Below are 20,770 nucleotides of genomic sequence, written 5' to 3' on the forward strand. Positions count from 1 at the left end.
ATACTTTAAATTTAAATGTCCATTAAATAATTTGTATGTATTTTCATAATTTATTTTAAAGCAAAAGGACAAATATTGAATATTTTGTCAAAACTAAGGACTTGGGCTGGGAGTGGTAGCATATTCTTATAATCCCAGTGACTCAGGAGACTGAGGCAGAAGGATCATAAATTTGAGGCCAGCCTGAACAACTTAGTGAAGCTCTATGCAAATTAGCAAGACCCAGGTTTCAAAAAAAAAAAGTGCTGGGGATGAAAATCCATGGTAAAGTGCCTAGTTTAATCCTTAGTACTCCCCCCAAAATATGAAAAAAAAATAAGGGCTTTCCAAAAGTGCACATTTTACCTCAATCCCAGAGTCTCACTGAAATGAAAAAAATAGTGAACATAAAAGAAGACTCTAAAATAGAAGTAATATTGGAGTCACATCAAAGGATTAACGATTTGCGTGAATTTTTGGAGCATGAAGTATTGGGATTGTATTGAAGCACAAATCAGAGAAGAACAATCTGTAGACCTGATACAAATAAGAGAAGTCTACAGAGAAAGTTTGTTTCATATAAGCCTGGATTTTTTGTTCCAAATCCAACAAAATTAAAGCAAGACTTGAAAGGTTATATTCCTTGCCCATGCATTCATAGATTAATGCCCACTTGCTCATCTAGGAGAAGAAGAATTATAGCAATAGACCTTCCTGATAGCAGAAGAGATCCTTGACTACATTGTCAATTTTGCTTTCTTGTTATAAGGTAAATAAACAAGAAAATATCTACATAACTTGACAGAAAACAATTAGTTCCTTGAAAATATAATATATTATTAAAATACAACAAACTACATGTATGCAGCATGTGTTATTGGAATGATGAACTGAATGTGATCATTTCACTCCATATCCTGGGTTTGGTTGGTAACCTTCAGGGCAACAAAAAGCAGGACAAACACGGGTCCCAAGTACATGCTAAGGGAGGAGGATCGTGAGTTCAATGACAGCCTCAGCAAATTGGCAAGGTTCTAAGCAATTTAGTGAAACTCCTTCTCAAAATGAAAAAAAACCAATATATATATATGAAAAAGGGCTAGGGATGTGGCTCATTGGTTAAGTGCCCCTGAGTTCAATCTGTAGTAGAAAAGGAAAAAGGAAAGAAGAAAGGAAGGAAGGAAGGAAGGAAGGAAGGGAGGAAGGAAGAAAATAAAGAAAGATTGATTTGTTTTAATTATGTGAAGTGGACCTTAAGAAATATAGAATAACAGAATAATATCAGTATAAATATTTCTATGGTTTCTGTCTTGTAAGTGAAAAATACACTAAATTGCTTCCCTCTTATTTGTCATAGTCTATCCTATGAACCACTCCTAATGACAACATGTAAACTTAAATTTAACTGTATGATATTTTCTTTATTAAACTTGAAGTGAGTTGATATCAGCTATGTGTTTATCCTTTGAGCAAATTTAATTACATATTACCAAGGCTCAAGTAATGATATTTACAAATTTGATTTATGAAATTTTAAAAAGTTAACTGTATACTACAAACTTAAGAATTAATATTATAGAACAACAATAACTGCAAAAATCCTTGAAGGATACTGAAAACATTCACGTTTACCTACATAATATTGTGAAATTTTTAATGAAAAGAGAACAGATATTGATATGAGATCTAAATTCTAAAAATGTCTTTTACACATTTTTACCAGTGAATCTATGACTTGCTTGTTTCTCAGGCTATAGATAATGGGGTTTAACACAGGAATTATGACAGTGTAAAATAGAGGAAGCATGTCTTGATCATTTGCTTGTGAAGATGCAGGATGTACATACATGAGGAGAAGGGGGCCATAGTATAAAGACACAGAAAAGAGATGGGCTCCACAGGTGGAGAAGGCTTTTCTTACACTCTTTTCAGACTTCTTTTTTAATATTATAAAAATAATTAGGGTATAAGAAACAAGAATAGTCCCAATGGTGAAAACTTGTATTGAACCAGAGAAAATAAATATTAATAGATAATTAATAGAAGTATCATTGCATGAAATTTTTACCAGGGGTATAACATCACAATAAAAGTGATGTATTATGTTGGAATTACAGAAGGTTAGTCTGAATAGAAAGCTTTCATAAATTAAGGCATGAAGAAAGCCACCTACAAATGACAAAACCAGTAGCCAGATGCATAGTCTATTGGTCATTACCATAGGATACAGTAAAGGGTGGCAGATAGCTGCGTAATGATCATAAGCCATTGCGGCCAGGAGAAAACATTCTGTGGTTGCACTGAATACAAAGGAAAAAAAAATTGTGTTTTGCATTCAGCTAGAGGTATCATCTTGCTTCTGTCTAAGAAGCTGCCCAGCATCTTTGGGGTCACTGTTGATGATAACCAAGCATCTACAAATACTAAATTTCCGAGGAAAAAATACATAGGGATGTGAAGCTGAGGGTCATTCCAGATCAGAGAAATCAGACCAATGTTTCCCACAAGGGTTATAAGGTATATCGCCAAGAACACCAGGAACAGGGGGAGTTTCCACTGTGGTTGCTGTGTAAGTCCTGTGAGAAGAAACTGTCAGCAAATTTGCATTAGCCTCTTCCATGCCTCACAGGATGTCCCCTGAAATGAAATAAAATGTGATAAATGTTTAAAAAAATACAATGAGGATTTCTTTTCTTTTCTTTTTTTTTTTTTTTGGCAACCGGGGTTGAACCAAGGGACACCTAAACTTTGAGCCACATTCCCAGCCCTCATCTTTTTTGTTTACATTTTATTTAGAGACAGAGTCTTGCTAAGTTGCTGACGAACTGACTAAGTTGATGAGGCTGGCTTTGAACATGGGATCCTCCTACCTCAGCCTCCTGAGCTCCTGGGATTACAGGCAGTGTCACCATACCTGGCTACAAGGAGGATTTATAAAGAAAATATTGAAAGACAAAGATTGAGATAAAATTGTATTTTTTTTCAAAATGACATTAATAGTTTTAGAGAATTACATATAGCAAAAAAATTCAAATCAATAAACATACAGAAAAAAAGAAATTTAGAGAAAATGAGGTTTTCCAAATTTGTGATGAATTTATTGGGAACTGTTAAATGTGGTTGGAAATTTGATGTCCTAGACATGGTTCAAGATCTACAGAACTATCTGAATGACCTGGGTTACAAACTAAAATGAATGTCATTTGAAAAAATTTGAAACTTACTTATCAGATAATATGCTCTTATACTAAAGACCTTTTAACATGTGTAAGGATGTGATCAAATATTTTAAATTAAATATTTGTAATATACAAAAATTTTATAGGGATGGGACAATGAAGCATAGGAAGTAATGAGAAAACTGTTATTATTGTCCAAGAGGTCACAGACCAATAAACATATCTAATGGTCTTTTCATACCATATATATGTACATACATATATATATATATATATATATACATATATATATGTATATATAAAAAATATGAGACATCACTACAAAAACAGAGTGAGTAATTCATGAAAGAGTTAAGAATCTATACTTTAAAAACTCCTCTCTGACAATGCCAACATACTTGTATTGCCTAGTCTGGATAGAATATGACATTTGTACAAGTTAGGAAAATGAACAGGCAGATTGAAATAATTCAGAATGTAGAGTCACTAGGATTCAGTTACATATGTGGTGTTAGAGGTTAGCCCCTGAAGAGGAAAGCAGTGAATTGTTAAATGGGTGAGTAATATCAAAAATAAAACCGAATCCTTCAATTCATTATCAAATTTTCAAAAGGAGAACCCCCTTAACACCCAGGAGATATTGGTGTAATATGGCTCTGCTCGTCACCCCTATGAGTAATGACCTGGTAACTTCAGAGTAGGTGAAGGCATAACTCTGGGTGATCTACCCATCAGAGATTGTATACAAGGAAAAGAGAGGGGGAAGGAAACCATGAGAAAGTTACATTAAGGAACTTACAATATGGACAGATGTCATTTATTAGATGGTACATCTGTACCCCTTCCTAAGACAAAGCCTTTTGGTGGGCGGGAGCTTCCCTCCACTTCAGAACCCAAAGTCCTAGAAACTAACTTTTTCATGGCCCTTTTACCTAGAGAGATGAGAATTGGTATAGGTTTGCCCCGTGAAACACAAATGTACAGGATTTAGAACGTGGCAAAAAAGATGCACCCTGCATCCACATCAGTAGTATTATTTGTGATGTTGACATCTGAAATTCATGTCAGGAATTGAATCTCTTATTGAGATAACATGGGGGAGTAATTTTTGCTTTTAATTGGCTGCCTGGTGTCCTTTTCCTGCCCATTTCTCAAGCAAAGTCCTCCATCCTCTGCCACATTTATTGCTTTGGGTCAATTTCTGTTTAGTAAACTTATTTATTATTACCTCTTAGATGTTGAATTAAACATAAGAGAAACAAGAGACAGAAAAGAAAAAGAGTAGGGATTAGAGTGATCGAGAAGTAAGGGGGAAAGTGGAGAGTGAAGCTTTGTGGTTATAACATAAGAAAAATAATGAAGAAGAACAGAGTTTTTTTTTTTTTTTTTTTTTTTTTTTTTTTTGTGTGTGTGTGTGTGTGTGTGTGTGTTGCTAAGGATTGAATCCAGGGCCTTATACATGCAAGGCAAGCACTCTAACAACTGTGTAATTATAATTGTAAAGTATTCTGTTGTCACTTATTTATTTATTTAAATCAATAAAATAAAATAATTCCAAAAAAAAAAAGAAGATCAAAGTAAAGAATGGCACTAAGTACCAAAATAAATGCTCTAATAGGACAATGCATTAACAACAGAGATATTTTACTGTAGAAATTTATAAATTTTAGTGAGAGCACTTTCTGTTATGTGATAGAAGTAATTTCAGAGAACAGTTGCAAGTGCATGTACAGAAAAAAGTAGCACGACGGTGAAAAGAGTGGAAGAGTGAGCTCTGAGCACTGGGAGCATTGTGGACAAGGGCTGGCCTTTCCATCCTGCCTGCATCAAATGTAAGGCATTTCTCCTGCACACCATTGCAATAAACATACAAAAGAGAAAAGAGAGGAAGGAAAGGAGAGGAGAAGAGTTTCAGGAAAAGTAGAAAGGCAGTTTAGGGTGAATGAAAAGAAAATAAGAGGAAGGGGAAAAAAACTAGACAGAGAATAAGACAGATGTGAGTAAGTACAGAAAAGTCAAAGAAAGAGGAAGCATCCATCCAAGGAAGGTGACCCTGAGAGGAAGACAAAGGTTCAGAGATTTGGATGCAAATGTTTGTGTTAACTTGGAATTCATTAAAAGTTGTGAACCAAGGGAATCTGATCTTTTTCTTCTATTCTAAATGCAATCCCTACCCCTCTACTCCTGGATTTGAGTCCAAAAGAGCTATATAACTTAAAATTCTTATTTAAAGATGGCATGATTTTCACATATGTACTTTTATTACCTGATCATTCTTTCCAGATAGTCAAATTGTTTTGTCTTTAAATATGAAATCGAAATCGAAACAAAATTTTAATAACTGATATTATTTTAGTACATTCTGCAGCACTACTACTTTATTATGTCTATGACTTCAATCTGTTTATAATCATCATAACATCATGTGCTACCCTCAATATATACAAAGCAGATTTTTAGTTTTATTTTTGCTAATACAGTGATTAAATTTGTTTTTCTTTGAAATCTTTCTTGTTTAACTATACATATCTCGTTTTTTTCTGTCCCATCTTTATAAGCAGAATAACATGTAGCCAAAGATAGAAAACTAAGGCAATGTAAATAACCAGTACCAATAATTACACTTTGAATGAATTCTTATTTGGAATGGGATTCTCTCCATGCAATCCTAATCACTGGATGATTGAAAATTATCAAGATCATTTATTGTGTGTGTGCTTATTAAGTCATAACTTCTGGAAAGAGTAGCAGAAGAAATGTTTCATCATATTTCCTGATAAATGAATATATATATATATATATATATATATATATATATATATATATATGACAGAAATGTGTGAAAGGACAGAATTAGTACTTGACAACTTAATATTTTCATTCAGAACATGTGAGTAATTAAATACAATGGGTCTTTTTACCAGAATCTTCAGAAATATTTCTTATGCAAGAATCATTATAACTTCAACTCTAATCCTAGTCTTAAATTGTTTGAAGTTATACAAAAGTAAATGAAGTGATTATAGTTAAATTAATAAGAAAATAAACTTGAATAAATAACTTGAAGGAATATTGGAGATACTTTAATATTCCATGCTTGGATAATATGTCAAAATGAACCCCACTCTTATGCATAACTATCATGTACTAAACATTTTAAAAATTAAAGAAATATATTTGGTATTATGAAACAGAAAAAAAATACAGTAACAGAGTCAACAATAACAAGAGTAGCAAGTCTTTGCAAACTGATTGATTCTGGATGTTTAATTATATAGTCTCCAGGAAAAGTTTATATAAGGTTTACTTTGAACACAAGAGTTATAAAGTTCTACAATTAGGTGCTTTCTCCAGAAGTGGAAGGAACAGAGATCGAAAATTCCCCTAAGACTGCCAGGGTTCCCTGAAGGACAAGTGAAGTTGTTCTAAGAGGCACTGAGGATTAGGACATGTATGAGAAGAAGCCCAGATTGTCCCACTTGCGTTACCAACTCTGAAGTCATAAAGTCACATTGGACAATTCTAGTTCTAACAAATAAAATTGCACTTTATTTCCATGTTTTCTCTCCCCAGGGACACTTCTGACCTGTGTATGGAAATTTCAGTTTATATTAAAATATATCATTCTGAGTTATTTGATTAGTAGGGTTCTGTCTGAGCTCATCAATGTATGATTTTATTAGGCCAAGATCTAGATTTCCTCCAGGAGCCAACTGAGTAAAATTCAAGAGGAAAGTTTTCTTTCTCATGCAAACTCAGCTTAGCTGTTCCACTTTAGCTAAAAGTTGGTGAGAAATACCACTAGGCACATGTTAGGAGTAGCTAAGAGCAAAACAAAAGAAAAAATAAAGCAAGGGTAAATTCTGGAGTCTTTATTTTAAACATTGTGTCAGTGGATACTTGCCAAGGACTTCATCTTTGGAGCATGTAGATTATGAGAGATCCTTGATCATTATACAAACCCAAATTGGAAGTGGACTATTCTGCACATGCAGAAGCTGGAAGGAGTCAGATGGGACCAGAGGGGAAAGAGCCTGGGGGCATAAGTCAGGGACTTTGTTCTTTAGTCAAACAGGAAAAGCACTGATGGATCATGAACATCTCTGTCTTTGGCTATGAAAGTTCAAGAGCAAAGTTGATGGATGATTTCAATATAGATAAATTTTAGTAATTTCAATAAGTTAATTCTGATATACTACTGTGATTTTAATTACATTCCTTGATGATTAACATAATTTAGATGATTTTTATAAATTTCTTTGACACCTGCATATATTCATTTTTGAAATATTTATTGAAATGATTACCCTGTTTTGTATTGTGTGTGTGTGTGTGTGTTTACATGTGTTTGTGTTGCAAAAGATTAAACTAAGGACCTCATACATACTAGAGAAATGCTCTACCACTGAGGTAATCCCTGACCCACTCACTTCCTATATTCTTATTAAATAATTAGAGTTATAATTTCTGATTTGGAGATTTCCCCCTTTACCATACATATGAATATCAGATAAATTGTTTGTGAATTCTGTTTTAGGTATATTCTCAGACTAAAATTTCAAAAGAATTCTACCCCAGTGACATTTCTAATGATCCATCAATAAGGTACATATCAAGATATTCCTTCAAAAGTGAAGCATAAGTTTCTACACCTTATTATTCACACAACCAAAATATGTCCCAAATCTAATGGTCATTTTGGATTTGGAGACCATTTACTATGTTCGTGGGTCTAATACTCTGAGCCATTTACCAAGTCACCTAAAAGCTGTTTCTGTTGAGAGGAATAATTCAAAAAGGAGTAGGCTGTGCATTTTACTTTGTTAATTCAATTAACTTCTATACTTCTCTCCTCCCTCCCTTATTATGAGTTAGAATCCACATATTAGAGAAAACATTTGGCCTTTGGTTTTGGGGAATTGGTTTATTTCCCTTAGCATGATAGTCTCTCATATCCATCCATTACTGGAAAAATGTCATAAAGTCAGTCTTCTTTATGGCTGAGGAATACTTCATTGTGTATATATACCACATATTCTTTATCCTTCCCTCTGTTGAAGGGCACCTAGGTTGACTCCATATCTTAACTATTATGAAGTTACTGTTTATTAAAACAAACAAAAAAACAACAAAAAATTTTCTTTATGCATGCCCTACCCAGTAGCACTGATATTGCAGAGTCAACCTAGTGATGGAGTCAATGTTTCTGAGTTTGCACAGTTCTCCACAAAATTTTGATGTGGGATATGGTTTCATACTCAGTTTTAAAATAGCTCCAGCCAATACCTGCACCCTGCAAAATCCTAGACCAGATTTGTTCAGACACTTTATGACAGACATTCATATGTCATAAAATACTGAGATCTCTAGACCATAATCTGGTGTTGAGAGCCACAGTTTAGTCCGAACGACACTTGGCATTTTGCCAGAGGGAATTGATGAAAAGTAACCCTGCTCTAAGGAATAGGGAGGCTGGGGGGGGGGGGTTAGGGCGGATGCGGCTGCCTTGGGCACCCACTACTTTGGAATTCCCATTGAGTTCTCCTGGAGTTCTGAGAGAATTGGCGCCTGGAGCCCAGTGGAGGGAGTGTGTTCCTGGGAAGTGTGTGTAGAGTGCTGGTGAGAGTTCCAGAATAAAGAGTTGCTGTTTGAACCTACAAGGCTTTGTGGTGGTTCGGTTATTTGGTGCCTAGACAGACTGCAGCAATCAATATTTTGAGAAAAAAGCAAACTTCCATTTCTGATTGATTTTACTTGTTATTCCCTAAATCTTAAATGATTTTTCGCTCTCGAGAATAATTTTCTCAATAATCTCTTAACCAGTAGAAGGTTTTACAAGTTAATGAAGAAAAATATGTCTATATGCATACAGAGAAAGTAACTATGAATTATTTTAAATATCCAAGGGAAGAAATGAATGAAACACCATAAAAAGGAGGTTTTTTCCTGCTATTTTCAGTAGACACATGACATGATTTTACTCCAACACTAGTAGAATTCTTTACAACTGGGTGAATTCATTACATGATATACTTTATATCTAAATAACCATTAAATATAATGTGTGTATTTTAATAATTTATTTTAGGGCAAAAAGAAAAATATTAAAAATATGGTGAGCACTAGAGAAGACTAGAGTTACCTTTGATTATGTAGAAGGAAGTGAAGGGAGCAGAGGGGAGGAGATATGGGGATAAGAAAGAAAGGAGAATGAAATGCACATTATTATTTTAAGTATATATGTGACTGCATGACCAATATGACTCTACAACTTGTACACTCAGAAAAATGAGAAATTATATCCCATCTATGTATAATATATCGAAGTGCATAAATGCATTCTACTATTATGAATAACTAATTAAAACAAATTTAAACAGAAAAAAAATGTTTTCAATATTTGTCTTCTATTCTGCCAGCATTTTTACTACTTTGTCTACCCATACTTAAAACCTTTAATTTAATAAATTAGCTTTTTGAATTAGTAAGGCTCTTCAGATTGCCCAATACAAATATGCACATCTAGAAAGAGCTTCAAAATTCAAGAGAGATAATGATAAGCAATTCATATCTTCTCTTTACTCAGAGGCAAAAGAGTTGAGAACAACCACTCACTCTTTATCCATGCCTTCACTGGTTTAATTGCCTTCTCATTGTATCTGGATTGCATTTCACTTTGTTTCTTCCTCATGTGATATGTGAGTTCAATTACTCCAAGAACTGAAAGTCACCATTTCCTCCCCAAAACATAAAGATGTGATGATTGACCAATATCCTGGGATTTTTTTTCTATTTGCTCCAACACAAACCTGCCACCACTGTGGAATAAATGACTGAGGCCCAGCCTATCTGTATGAAGTATCATACTCAGCTCCTTTGGGTGTAATTACACTAGTACTCAATTTATTTACAAAGCAAGAAAATACAAACCATAAAGTGTTTCCACTTTTTTTCTACATTAATTATTCCACCATGATGAGAATATTTAATTGAAATTTCATACATGTTTCTGAATGAGATATACAAATGGTTTAAGTATATATTTGAGTACTAAAAACTTAATTCATTAACATTTTATAACAGTTCTGAGAAACCATTTCAATAATACTAAGGACAGTACAAATAACTCCACAATTTCATGACTGTTTTAATGAAACAACAGGTATTAATGACATCTAAATATTTCTTTTCAACATTTTTGTCAGTGCATTTAAGACTTGCTTGTTTCTTAGACTATAGATAAAGGGGTTTAACACAGGAATTATGACAGTGTAAAATAGAGAAAGCGTGTCTTGATCATTTGCTTGTGAAGATGCAGGATGTACATACATGAGGAGAAGGGGGCCATAGTATAAAGACACAGAAAAGAGATGGGCTCCACAGGTGGAGAAGGCTTTTCTTACACTCTTTTCAGACTTCTTTTTTAAAATTGTATAGAGCACTAGGGTGTAAGAAACAAGAATAGTCACAATACTGAAAACTTGTATTGAACCAGAGAAAATAAAAAGCATTAGATAATTAATAGAAGTATCATTGCATGAAATTTTTAACAGAGGTATAACATCACAATAAAAGTGATGTATTTTGTTGGAAATACAGAAGGTTAACCTGAATAAAAAGCTTTCATGAAGTATGGCATGAAGAAAGCCACCTACAAATGACAAAACTAGTAGCCGTAAGCATAGTTTATTGGTCATAATCACAGGATACAGTAAAGGGTGGCATATGGCTGCATAGCGATCATAAGCCATTGCTGCCAGGAGAAAGCATTCTGCAGTCACATTAAATGCAACTGAAAAAAATTGCATCAGACATTCAGAAAAAGACATTATTTTGTTTTTGTCTAAAAAATTGGCCAGCATCTTTGGGGTCACTGTTGATGATAACCAAGCATCCACAAAGGCTAAATTCCCGAGGAAAAAGTACATGGGGATGTGAAGCTGAGGGTCATTCCAGATCAGAGAAATCAGACCAAGGTTTCCCACCATAGTGATGAGGTATATTGCCAGGAACACCAGGAACAGGGGGAGTTTCCACTGTGGTTGCTGTGTAAGTCCTGTGAGAACAAACTCTGTCAGCAAAGTTGCATTTGCTGCTTCCATGCCTCACAGGATGTCCCTGAAATGAAATAAAATTAAATGTAATGAATGTTAAAAAATACATATATATAATGAGAATTTTTTTCTTTTCTTTCTTTCTTTCTTTCTTTCTTTCTTTGTTTTGGCAACGGGGGAGTGAACCCTGGGACACTCAACCTTTGAGCCACATTCCCAGCCCCAATCGTTTTTGTTTGCATTTTATTTAGAGACAGAGTCTTGCTAAGTTGCATATGACCTGAGTAAGTTAATAAGGCTGGCTTTGAACATGGGATCCTCCTACCTCAGCCTCCTGAGCTCCTGGGATTACAGGCAATGTCACCATACTTGGGTACAATGAGGATTTATAAAGAAAATATTGAAAGACAAAGATTCAGATAAAATTGTACTTTTTTTTCAAAGGACATTAATAGTTTTAGAGAATAACATATAGTCCCCAAAATTCAAATAAATAAACATACAGGAAAACAGAAATTTAGAGAAAATGAGAGGCCTTCTAAATTTGTGATAAATTTATTGGGAACTGTTGAATGTGGTTGGAAATTTGATGTCCTAGACATGGTTCAAGATCTACAGAACTATCTGAATGACCTGGATTACAAACTAAAATGAATGTCATTTGAAAAAATTTGAAACTTACTTATCAGATAATATGCTCTTATACTAAGATGTTTTAGGATGTGTAATGATGTGATCAAATATGTTAAATGAAATGTTTGTAATATGCAAAAATTTTATATGAATGGGACAATAGAGCATAGGAAATAATGAGAAAACTGTTATTATTGTCCAAGAGGTCACAGACCAATAAACACATCTAATGGTCTTTTTATACCATATATGTGTGTGTGTGTGTCTGTATATATATATGTATATATAATATCTATCTATCTATCTATCTATATATATATATAATGTGAGGTATCACTACAGAAATATGCATTATATGTATTAAATATATATATAATATACATTATATATATATATATAATATGAGGTATCAGTATAAAAACAGTTATTCATGAAAGAGTTAAGAATCTATACTTTAAAAACTCCTCTCTGACAATGCCAACATACTTGTATTGCCTAGTCTGGATAGAATATGACATTTGTACAAGTTAGGAAAATGAACAGGCAGATTGAAATAATTCAGAATGTAGAGTCACTAGGATTCAGTTACATATGTGGTGTTAGAGGTTAGCCCCTGAAGAGGAAAGCAGTGAATTGTTAAATGGGTGAGTAATATCAAAAATAAAACTGAATCCTTCAATTCATTATCAAATTTTCAAAAGGAGAACCCCCTTAACACCCAGGAGATATTGGTGTAATATGGCTCTGCTCGTCACCCCTATGAGTAATGACCTGGTAACTTCAGAGTAGGTGAAGGCATAACTCTGGGTGATCTACCCATCAGAGATTGTATACAAGGAAAAGAGAGGGGGAAGGAAACCATGAGAAAGTTACATTAAGGAACTTACAATATGGACAGATGTCATTTATTAGATGGTACATCTGTACCCCTTCCTAAGACAAAACCTTTTGGTGGGTGGAAGCTACCCTCCATTTAAGAACCCAAAGTCCTAGAAGCTAACTTTTTCATGGCCCTTTTACCTAGAGAGATGAGAATTGGTATAGGTTTGCCCCGTGAAACACAAATGTACTGAATTTAGAACGTGGCAAAAAAGATGCACCCTGCATCCACATCAGTAGTGTTATTTGTGATTTTGACACCTGAAGTTCATGTCAGGAGTTGAATCCCTGATTGAGGTAACATTGAGAAATAATTTTTGCTATTAATTGGCTGCCTTGGGTCCTTTTCCTGCCCATTTCTCAAGCAGATTCCTCCATCCTCTACCATATTTATTGCTTTGGGTCAATTTCCATTTTATAAACTTATTTATTATTATCTCTCAGATGTTGGACTGAATATAAGAGAAACAAGAGACAGACAAGAAGAAAAGAAAAATTAGGGATCAGAGTCATCCGGAAGTGAAGGGGAAAATGGAGAGTGAAGCTTTATAGACATAAAATAAGAAAGATAATGAAGAAGAAGAAAGGTTTTTGTTTGTTTGTTTGTGTGTGTGTGTGTGTGTGTGTGTGTGTGTGTGTGTGTGTGTGTTTGATGGGGAGGATTAACGCCAGGGCCTTATGCATGCAAGGCAAGCACTCTACCAACTGTGTAATAATAATTGTAATGCATTCTGTTGTCATTTATTTATTTATTTAAATCAATAAAATAAAATAAATCCAAAAAAAAGAAGATCAAAGTAAAGAATGGCACAAAATACCAAAGTAAATGCTCTAATAGGACAAAGCATTAACACAGATATTTTACTGTGGAAATTTATAAATTTTAGTGAGATCAGTTTCTGTTATGTGATAGAATTAATTTCAGAGAACAGTTGCAAGTGCATGTACAGAAACAAGTAGCACAACAGTGCAAGGAGTGAAAGAGTGAGCTCTGAGCACTGGGAGCATTGTGGACAAGGGCTGGCCTTTCCATCCTGCCTTCATCAAATGTAAGGCATTTCTCCTGCACACTATTGCAATAAATGTACAAAAGTGAAAAGAGAGGAAGGAAAGAGAGAAGAGTTACAGGAAATTAGAAAGGCAGTTTAGGGTGAATAAAAAGAAATAAGAAGAAGGGGGAAAAAAACTAGACAGAATAAAAGAGACATGAATAAGTACAGAAAAGTCAACCAAAGAGGAAGTATCTAAGGAAGGTGACCCAGAGAGGAAGAAAAAGGTTCAGAGATTTGGATGCAAATGTTTGTTTTAACCTGGAATTCATTAAAAGTTGTGAACCAAGGGAATCTGATGTTTCTCTTCTATTCTAAATGCAATCCCTACCCCTCTCCTCCTGGAATTTGAGTCCAAGGAGCTATACAATTTAAAATCCTTATTTAAAGATGGCATGATTTTCATATGTATGATTTTATTACCTGAATATTCTTTCCAGATAGTAAAGATGTTTTGTCCTTAAATATGAGAACAAAAATAGAAACAAAATTTTAATAGTTGATATTATTTTAGTGCATTACTATTTTATTATGTCAATCACTTCAATCTATTTATAATCATCATAACATCATGTGCTTGCTACCCTCAATATATACAAAGCAGATTTTTAATTCTATCTTTGTTATTACAGTAATTAAATTTTTTTCCTTGAAATATTTCTTGTTTAACTGTACATACCTCTTTTTCTGTCCCATGTTTATAAGCAGAATAACATGTAGTCAAAGATAGAAAACTAAGGCAATGTAAATAACCAGTACTAATAACTACAGTTTGAATGAATTCTTATTTGGAATGGGATTCCCTCCTCGCAATCCTAATCACTGGATGGTTGAAAATCATCAAGGTAAATTATTGTATGTGTACTTATTAAGTCATAACTTCTGGAAAGAGTAGCAGAAGAAATGTTTTATCATATTTCCTGGTAAATAAATATAAAAATATAAATTATATATATATATATATATATATATATATATATATATATGATAGAGTGTGTGAAAAGACAGAGTTAGTAATTGACAACTTAATATTTTCATTCAGAACATGTGATTAATTAAACACAATGGGTCATTTTACCAGAATCTTTAGAAATATTTCTTATACAAAAATCATTATAACTTCAAAATCTTATCCTAGTCTTAAATTGTTTGAAGTTATACATATGTAAATGACATCTTTATAGTTAGATTAGTAAGAAAATGAAAATATCACTAAAGGACACAAATCAGTTTTGTAGCATTTTTCTTATCCAGGTTTTAGCACAAAATTATGTACCATTAGTGCACCATTTTCCTTCCTATTCCCTGGATTAGATCGTATCTTTCAAACCTATACTAAATTGATACAATCTAATCAGTACTTTTACCTTGCATAAAAAATTATTTAAAAGTAAAGAAATAATTTCTGTCTTACCAATAACTTGAAAGGAATATTGTAGATCCTTTAATATTCCATGCTTGGATAATATGTCAAAATAAACCCCACTCTTATGCATAACTATCATGCACTAACAAAAACATTTTAAAAATTTAAAAATGTGCTAGACATTATGAAGCAGAAAAAATACAATAGCATAGAGTCAATAATAACAAGAGTAGCGATTCTTTGAAAACTGATTGATTCTAGATGTTTAATAATACAATCTCCAGGAAAAGTTTATATAAGATTTGCTTTGAACACAAGAGTCACACAGTTCTACAATTACGTGCTTTCTCCAGAAATGGAAGGAGCAGAGATCTAAAATTCCCCTAAGACTGCCAGGGTCCCCTGAAGGACAAGTGAAGTTGTTCTAAGAGGCACTGAGGATTAGGACATGTATGAGAAGAAGCCCAGATTGTCCCACATGCATTACCAACTTTAGAATCAAAAAGTTACAGTAGACAATTCTAGTTCTTACAAAAAAATTTGCACTTTATTTCAATATTTTCTCTCCCCAGGGACACTTCTGAACAGTGTATGGAAATTTCAGTTTATATTAAAATATATCATTCTGAGTGATTTGATTAGTAGGGTTCTGTCTGAGCTCATCAAAATATGATTTTATTAGGTCAAGATTTAGATTCCCTCCAGGAGCCAACTGAGTAAAATTCAAGAGGAAAGTTTTCTTTCTCATGCAAACTGCAGCTTAGCTGTTCCACTTTAGCTAAAAGTTAATGAGAAATACCACTAGGCACATGTTAGGAGTAGCTAAGAGCAAAACAAAAGAAAAAATAAAGCAAGGGTAAATTCTGGAGTCTTTATTTTAAACATTGTGTCAGTGGACACTTGCTAAGGACTTCATCTTTGGAGGATGTAGATTATGAGAGATCCTTGATCATTATACAAACCCAAATTGGAAGTGGACTATTCTGCACATGGAGAAGCTGGAAGGAGTCAGATGGGACCAGAGGGGAAAGAGCCTGGGGGCATAAGTCAGGGACTTTGTTCTTTAGTCAAACAGGAAAGGAACTGATGGATTATGAACATCTCTGTCTTTGGCTATGAAAGTTCAAGAGTAAGGTTGATGGATGATTTCAATGCAGATAGTCTTTTCAATTTTAGTAATTTCATTAAGTGAATTCTGATATACTACTGTGATTTTAATTAATTACATTCCTTGATGATTAACGTAATTTAGATGATTTTTATAAATTTCTTTGAAATCTGCATATATTCATTCTTAAGTGATTTTTCACTCTCCAGAATAATTTTGTTAATAATCTCCTAACCAGTAGAAGGTTTTACAAGTTAATGAAAAAATATTTATATATGTGTACAGAGAAAGTAACTATGAATTATTTATATATCAAAGAGAAGAAATGAATGAAACATCATAATAAGGAGTATTTTATGTACTATTTTTAGTATATACAGGACATGATTTTACACTAGTAGATTTCTTTACAACTGGATGAATTCACTGCATGATGTACTAAATAACCATTAAATATAATGTGTGTTTTAATAATTTATTTTAGGGCAAAAAGAAAAATATTAAAAATCTTTTCAAAAAAAGGACTCAGTAAAAATGTGTATTTTAACCCTTTCCCAACATCTCACTGAAATGACAAAAATGTTTTACATAAAGGAATAAATCGATAAGAGAATTGATAATGTGATTGTATCAAAGGACTAGTGATTGTAATGAATTTCTGTAGCATAAAGCACTTTGATTTCATTGAAGCACAATTCATAGAAGAATAATCTGTACATCTGATATTCAAAAGAGAAGTCTGAAAGGAAGTCTGAGATTCAGAGTGGCCCTTGGTTGCTTGTTCCCTCATCACTAAACTAAAGTTATATACCTGCCCATATATTTATACATTAACATCCAACTTCTCATCCAAGCAAAGGAGAATTACAGTAATGGAACTTCCAATAGCTGAAGGAATGAAGAGTTGATTACATTATCAGTTCTGCTTCTGTGTTATAGCAATGAATAATCAATTAAAAAATCTAATTAACTAACAAAGAACCATCTGTTCCATGGGAGCATTATACTGCAATAAATCAACAAACTAAACATATGCAACCACATGAATTCTTGGAAAGAAAGAACAACAACAGCTTCAATGTGGTCCATTCACTGCATTTCCTTGGTTTTAGGGGAACAAAAACAAAGAAAATGGTGTGCCATTAATTTTGCAAATTGAGCCTGCAAAAATATAGAATAATAATATTTAGTTTAAATATATATCTACTTTTGTATCACTAAAGCCAAACAAACACTAAATACCCCCCTGGTATTTGCCATATCAATTCTAGGACCCAATCCTTGTAATAAGAACATATATACCTCAATTTAATGAAGGGTGATTTCTTTATAAAAAAATGTGAGGTAAGTTGACAAGCAGCAGCCATTCCAAATTTCAAATTTGAAGAAGAGTAATGAATTCTTGCTGTGCTTTTTGCATGGGGTTTATATTGCTTTAAAACATTTCACAAATAGGTCTCGTGTGTAAGCAACTGTGGTATGTATGTAAGATATACAGAGAGTAATTAAGAATTCTAAGTTGCAATCCTAAAGAGATTTTTTAATCCAAAATAAGTATTATCCAAAGGTGTTTATTGTCAAGAACCCTAAATATTGCCATTGTGAGCAAATTCAGGGTGAGGGTTAAAATGTATGTATGTGTATATTTATATATATGCATAGCCACATGTATATCATATAATCTGGAAAGATTCAAGAACAAATACACTAATGTAAATCTAGATACATATACCATGTGTGCTATAATCTGGTAGCAATGAAAATAGATTAAAAGGTGTCAGACGGGCTGGGGATGTGGCTCACGCAGTAGCGCGCTCGCCTGGCATGCACGAGGCGCTGGGTTTGATCCTCAGCACCACATACAAATAAGATAAAGATGTTGTGCCCACCCTAAAATGAATATTAAAAAATTCTCTCTCTCTCTCTCTCTCTCTCTATATATATATATATATATATATATATATATATATATTTTTTTAAATGGTTAATCATCTGGTAGCAATGTTTAAAAAGGAAGATGATATCAGCAGATGGAAGAGGTGAACAGCTAGAATTTGGCACACACTGGTGATTGTAGATTTTAGGATGAGAGAATCAGTGGTATCAGTACAAATATGTATGGAATTTCAGTGATGGGAGAGAAATGTCAAAGATGTACCTGTACATCAATCACTAATTGTATTTTAGAAGTTTAAAGAATGAGGAAATACAGCCTTCAAGATATTTTTCCAGCTTTCTGGTGGGTACTTTGGCATCCTATCATTTTACCTGAACTTGGCACAAACATTTAAATTCCCCAAGACAGACACATTGAAAAAAAAAACTTTAGATATTAAAATTTTATTTATTTATTTAGCTTTTTGGCCTTTAAAATGTTTTCTTTGATGAGAAGAAGGTTTTTAATTTGATTCAATTTCATTTAAAAGCTTCTTCTCAGCAAAGGAAACAATCAATAATGTGAGGAGAGAGCCTACAGATTTGGAGAAAATCTTTGCCACATGCACCTCAGATAAAGCATTAATCTCTAGGATACATAAAGAACTAAAAACTTCACAAACACACACACACACACACACACACACACACAAAAATGACCCAATCAATAAATGGCCTAAGGAACTAAACAGACCCTTCACAGAGGAAGAAATACAATCAGCAAATATATGTAAAAGTGTTCAACATCTCTAGCAACTAGAGAAATGCAAATCAAAACTACAATGAGATTTCATCTCACTCCAGTTAGAGTGGAAATCATCAAGAATACAGGCAACAATAAATGTTGGCAAGGATGTGGGGGAAAAGGTACACTCATACATTGCTGATGGAACTGTAAATTGGCACAGCTACTATGGAAAATGGAATCACCATTCGACCCAGCTATTTCACTCCTCAGTTTATAGCCAAAGAACTTAAAATCAGCATACTACAGCAATGTAACCATGCCAATGTTTATTGCAGCTCAGTTCACAATAGCTAAATTATGGAACTAACCTAGGAATTCTTCATAAATGCATAGATAAAGAAAATGTGGTATATATTCAATGTAATATTACTCAGCTTTAAAGAATAAAATTATGATATTTGCCAGTAAATGTATAGAGTTGGAGGATATCATGCTAACTGAAATAAGCCAATCCCCCCAAAACAAAGGTTGAATGTTTTCTTTAATAAGTGGATTTTAATGCACAATAAGGTGAGCACTAGAGAAGACTAGAGTTACCTTAGATTAGGTAGAAGGAAGTGAAGGGAGCAGAGGGGAGGGGATATGGGGATAGGAAATATAGTAGAATGAAACGCACATTATTATTTTAAGTATATATGTGACTGCATGACCAATATGACTCTACAACTTGTACACTCAGAAAAATGAGAAATTATATCCCACCTATGTATAATGTATCAGAGTGCATAAATGCATTATACTATTATGAATAGCTAATTAAAACAAATTAAAAAAAGAAAAAATGTTTTCAATATTTGTCTTCTGTTCTGCCAGCCTTTTTCTTTCTTTTTTTTTTTTTTAATTTGAACCTGGGTTTTTTTTCTTTTTTTTTTTTATTGTTGGTTGTTCAAAACATTACATAGTTCTTGATATATCATATTTCACATTTTGATTCAAGTGGGTTATGAACTCCCATTTTACCCCCTATGCAGCTTGCAGAATCACATCAGTTACACTTCCATTGATTTACATATTGATATACTCATGTCTGTTGTATTCTGCTGCCTTTCCTATCCTCTACTGTCCCCCCTCCCCTCCCCTCCCCTCCCCTCTTCTCTCTCTACCCCCACTACTTTAATTCATTCCTCCCCCTTGTATTATTTTTCCCTTTCCCCTCACTTCCTCTTGTATGTAATTTTGTATAACCCTGAGGGTCTCCTTCCATTTCCATGCAATTTCCCTTTTCTCTCCCTTTCCCTCCCACCTCTCCTCCTTGTTTAATGCTGGTCTTCTTCTCCTGCTCTTCTTCCCTAGTCTGTTCTTAGTTACTCTCCTTATATCAAAGAAGACATTTGGCATTTGTTTTTTAGGGCTTGGCTAGCTTTGCTTAGCATAATCTGCTCTAATGCCATCTATTTCCCACCAAATTCTATGATTTTGTCATTTTTTAATGCAGAGTAATACTCCATTGTGTATAAATGACACATTTTTTTTTATCCATTCGTCTATTGAAGGGCATCTAGGTTGGTTCCACAGTCTTGCTATTGTGAATTGTGCTGCTATGAACATCGATGTAGCAGTGTCCCTGTAGCATGCTCTTTTTAGGTCTTTAGGGAATAGACCAAGAAGGGGGATAGCTGGGTCAAATGGTGGTTCCATTCCCAGCTTTCCAAGAAATCTCCATACTGCTTTCCAAATTGGCTGCACCAATTTGCAGTCCCACCAACATTGTACAAGTGTACCCTTTTCCCCACATCCTCGCCAGCACTTATTGTTGTTTGACTTCATAGTGGCTGCCAATCTTACTGGAGTGAGATGGTATCTTAGGGTGGTTTTGATTTGCATTTCTCTGACTGCTAGA

The 20,770-nt window shown here is 33.7% G+C and overlaps 1 protein-coding gene and 1 pseudogene across 1 annotated transcript; both read right to left on the bottom strand.

Moving 5' to 3' along the window:
• Nucleotides 1-1,672: 1,672 nt before the first annotated feature.
• Nucleotides 1,673-2,599, bottom strand: LOC106145542 (olfactory receptor 5H17-like; annotated as a pseudogene).
• A 7,734-nt stretch (nt 2,600-10,333) lies between these two features.
• Nucleotides 10,334-11,260, bottom strand: LOC144375884 (olfactory receptor 5H17-like). Its single transcript, XM_078041317.1, has one exon. It carries the CDS (start codon nt 11,258-11,260, stop codon nt 10,334-10,336), a length of 927 nt encoding a protein of 308 aa, XP_077897443.1.
• Between the last annotated feature and the right edge of the window lie 9,510 nt (nt 11,261-20,770).

The sequence above is a fragment of the Ictidomys tridecemlineatus genome, chromosome 3 (genome assembly GCF_052094955.1).
Source record: "Ictidomys tridecemlineatus isolate mIctTri1 chromosome 3, mIctTri1.hap1, whole genome shotgun sequence".
Lineage (NCBI taxonomy): Eukaryota > Metazoa > Chordata > Mammalia > Rodentia > Sciuridae > Ictidomys > Ictidomys tridecemlineatus.

What these genes read in the sequence shown, in the direction of transcription:
- LOC144375884 (XM_078041317.1), bottom strand. Translation starts at nt 11,260, where the DNA reads ATGGAAGCAGCAAATGCAACTTTGCTGACAGAGTTTGTTCTCACAGGA.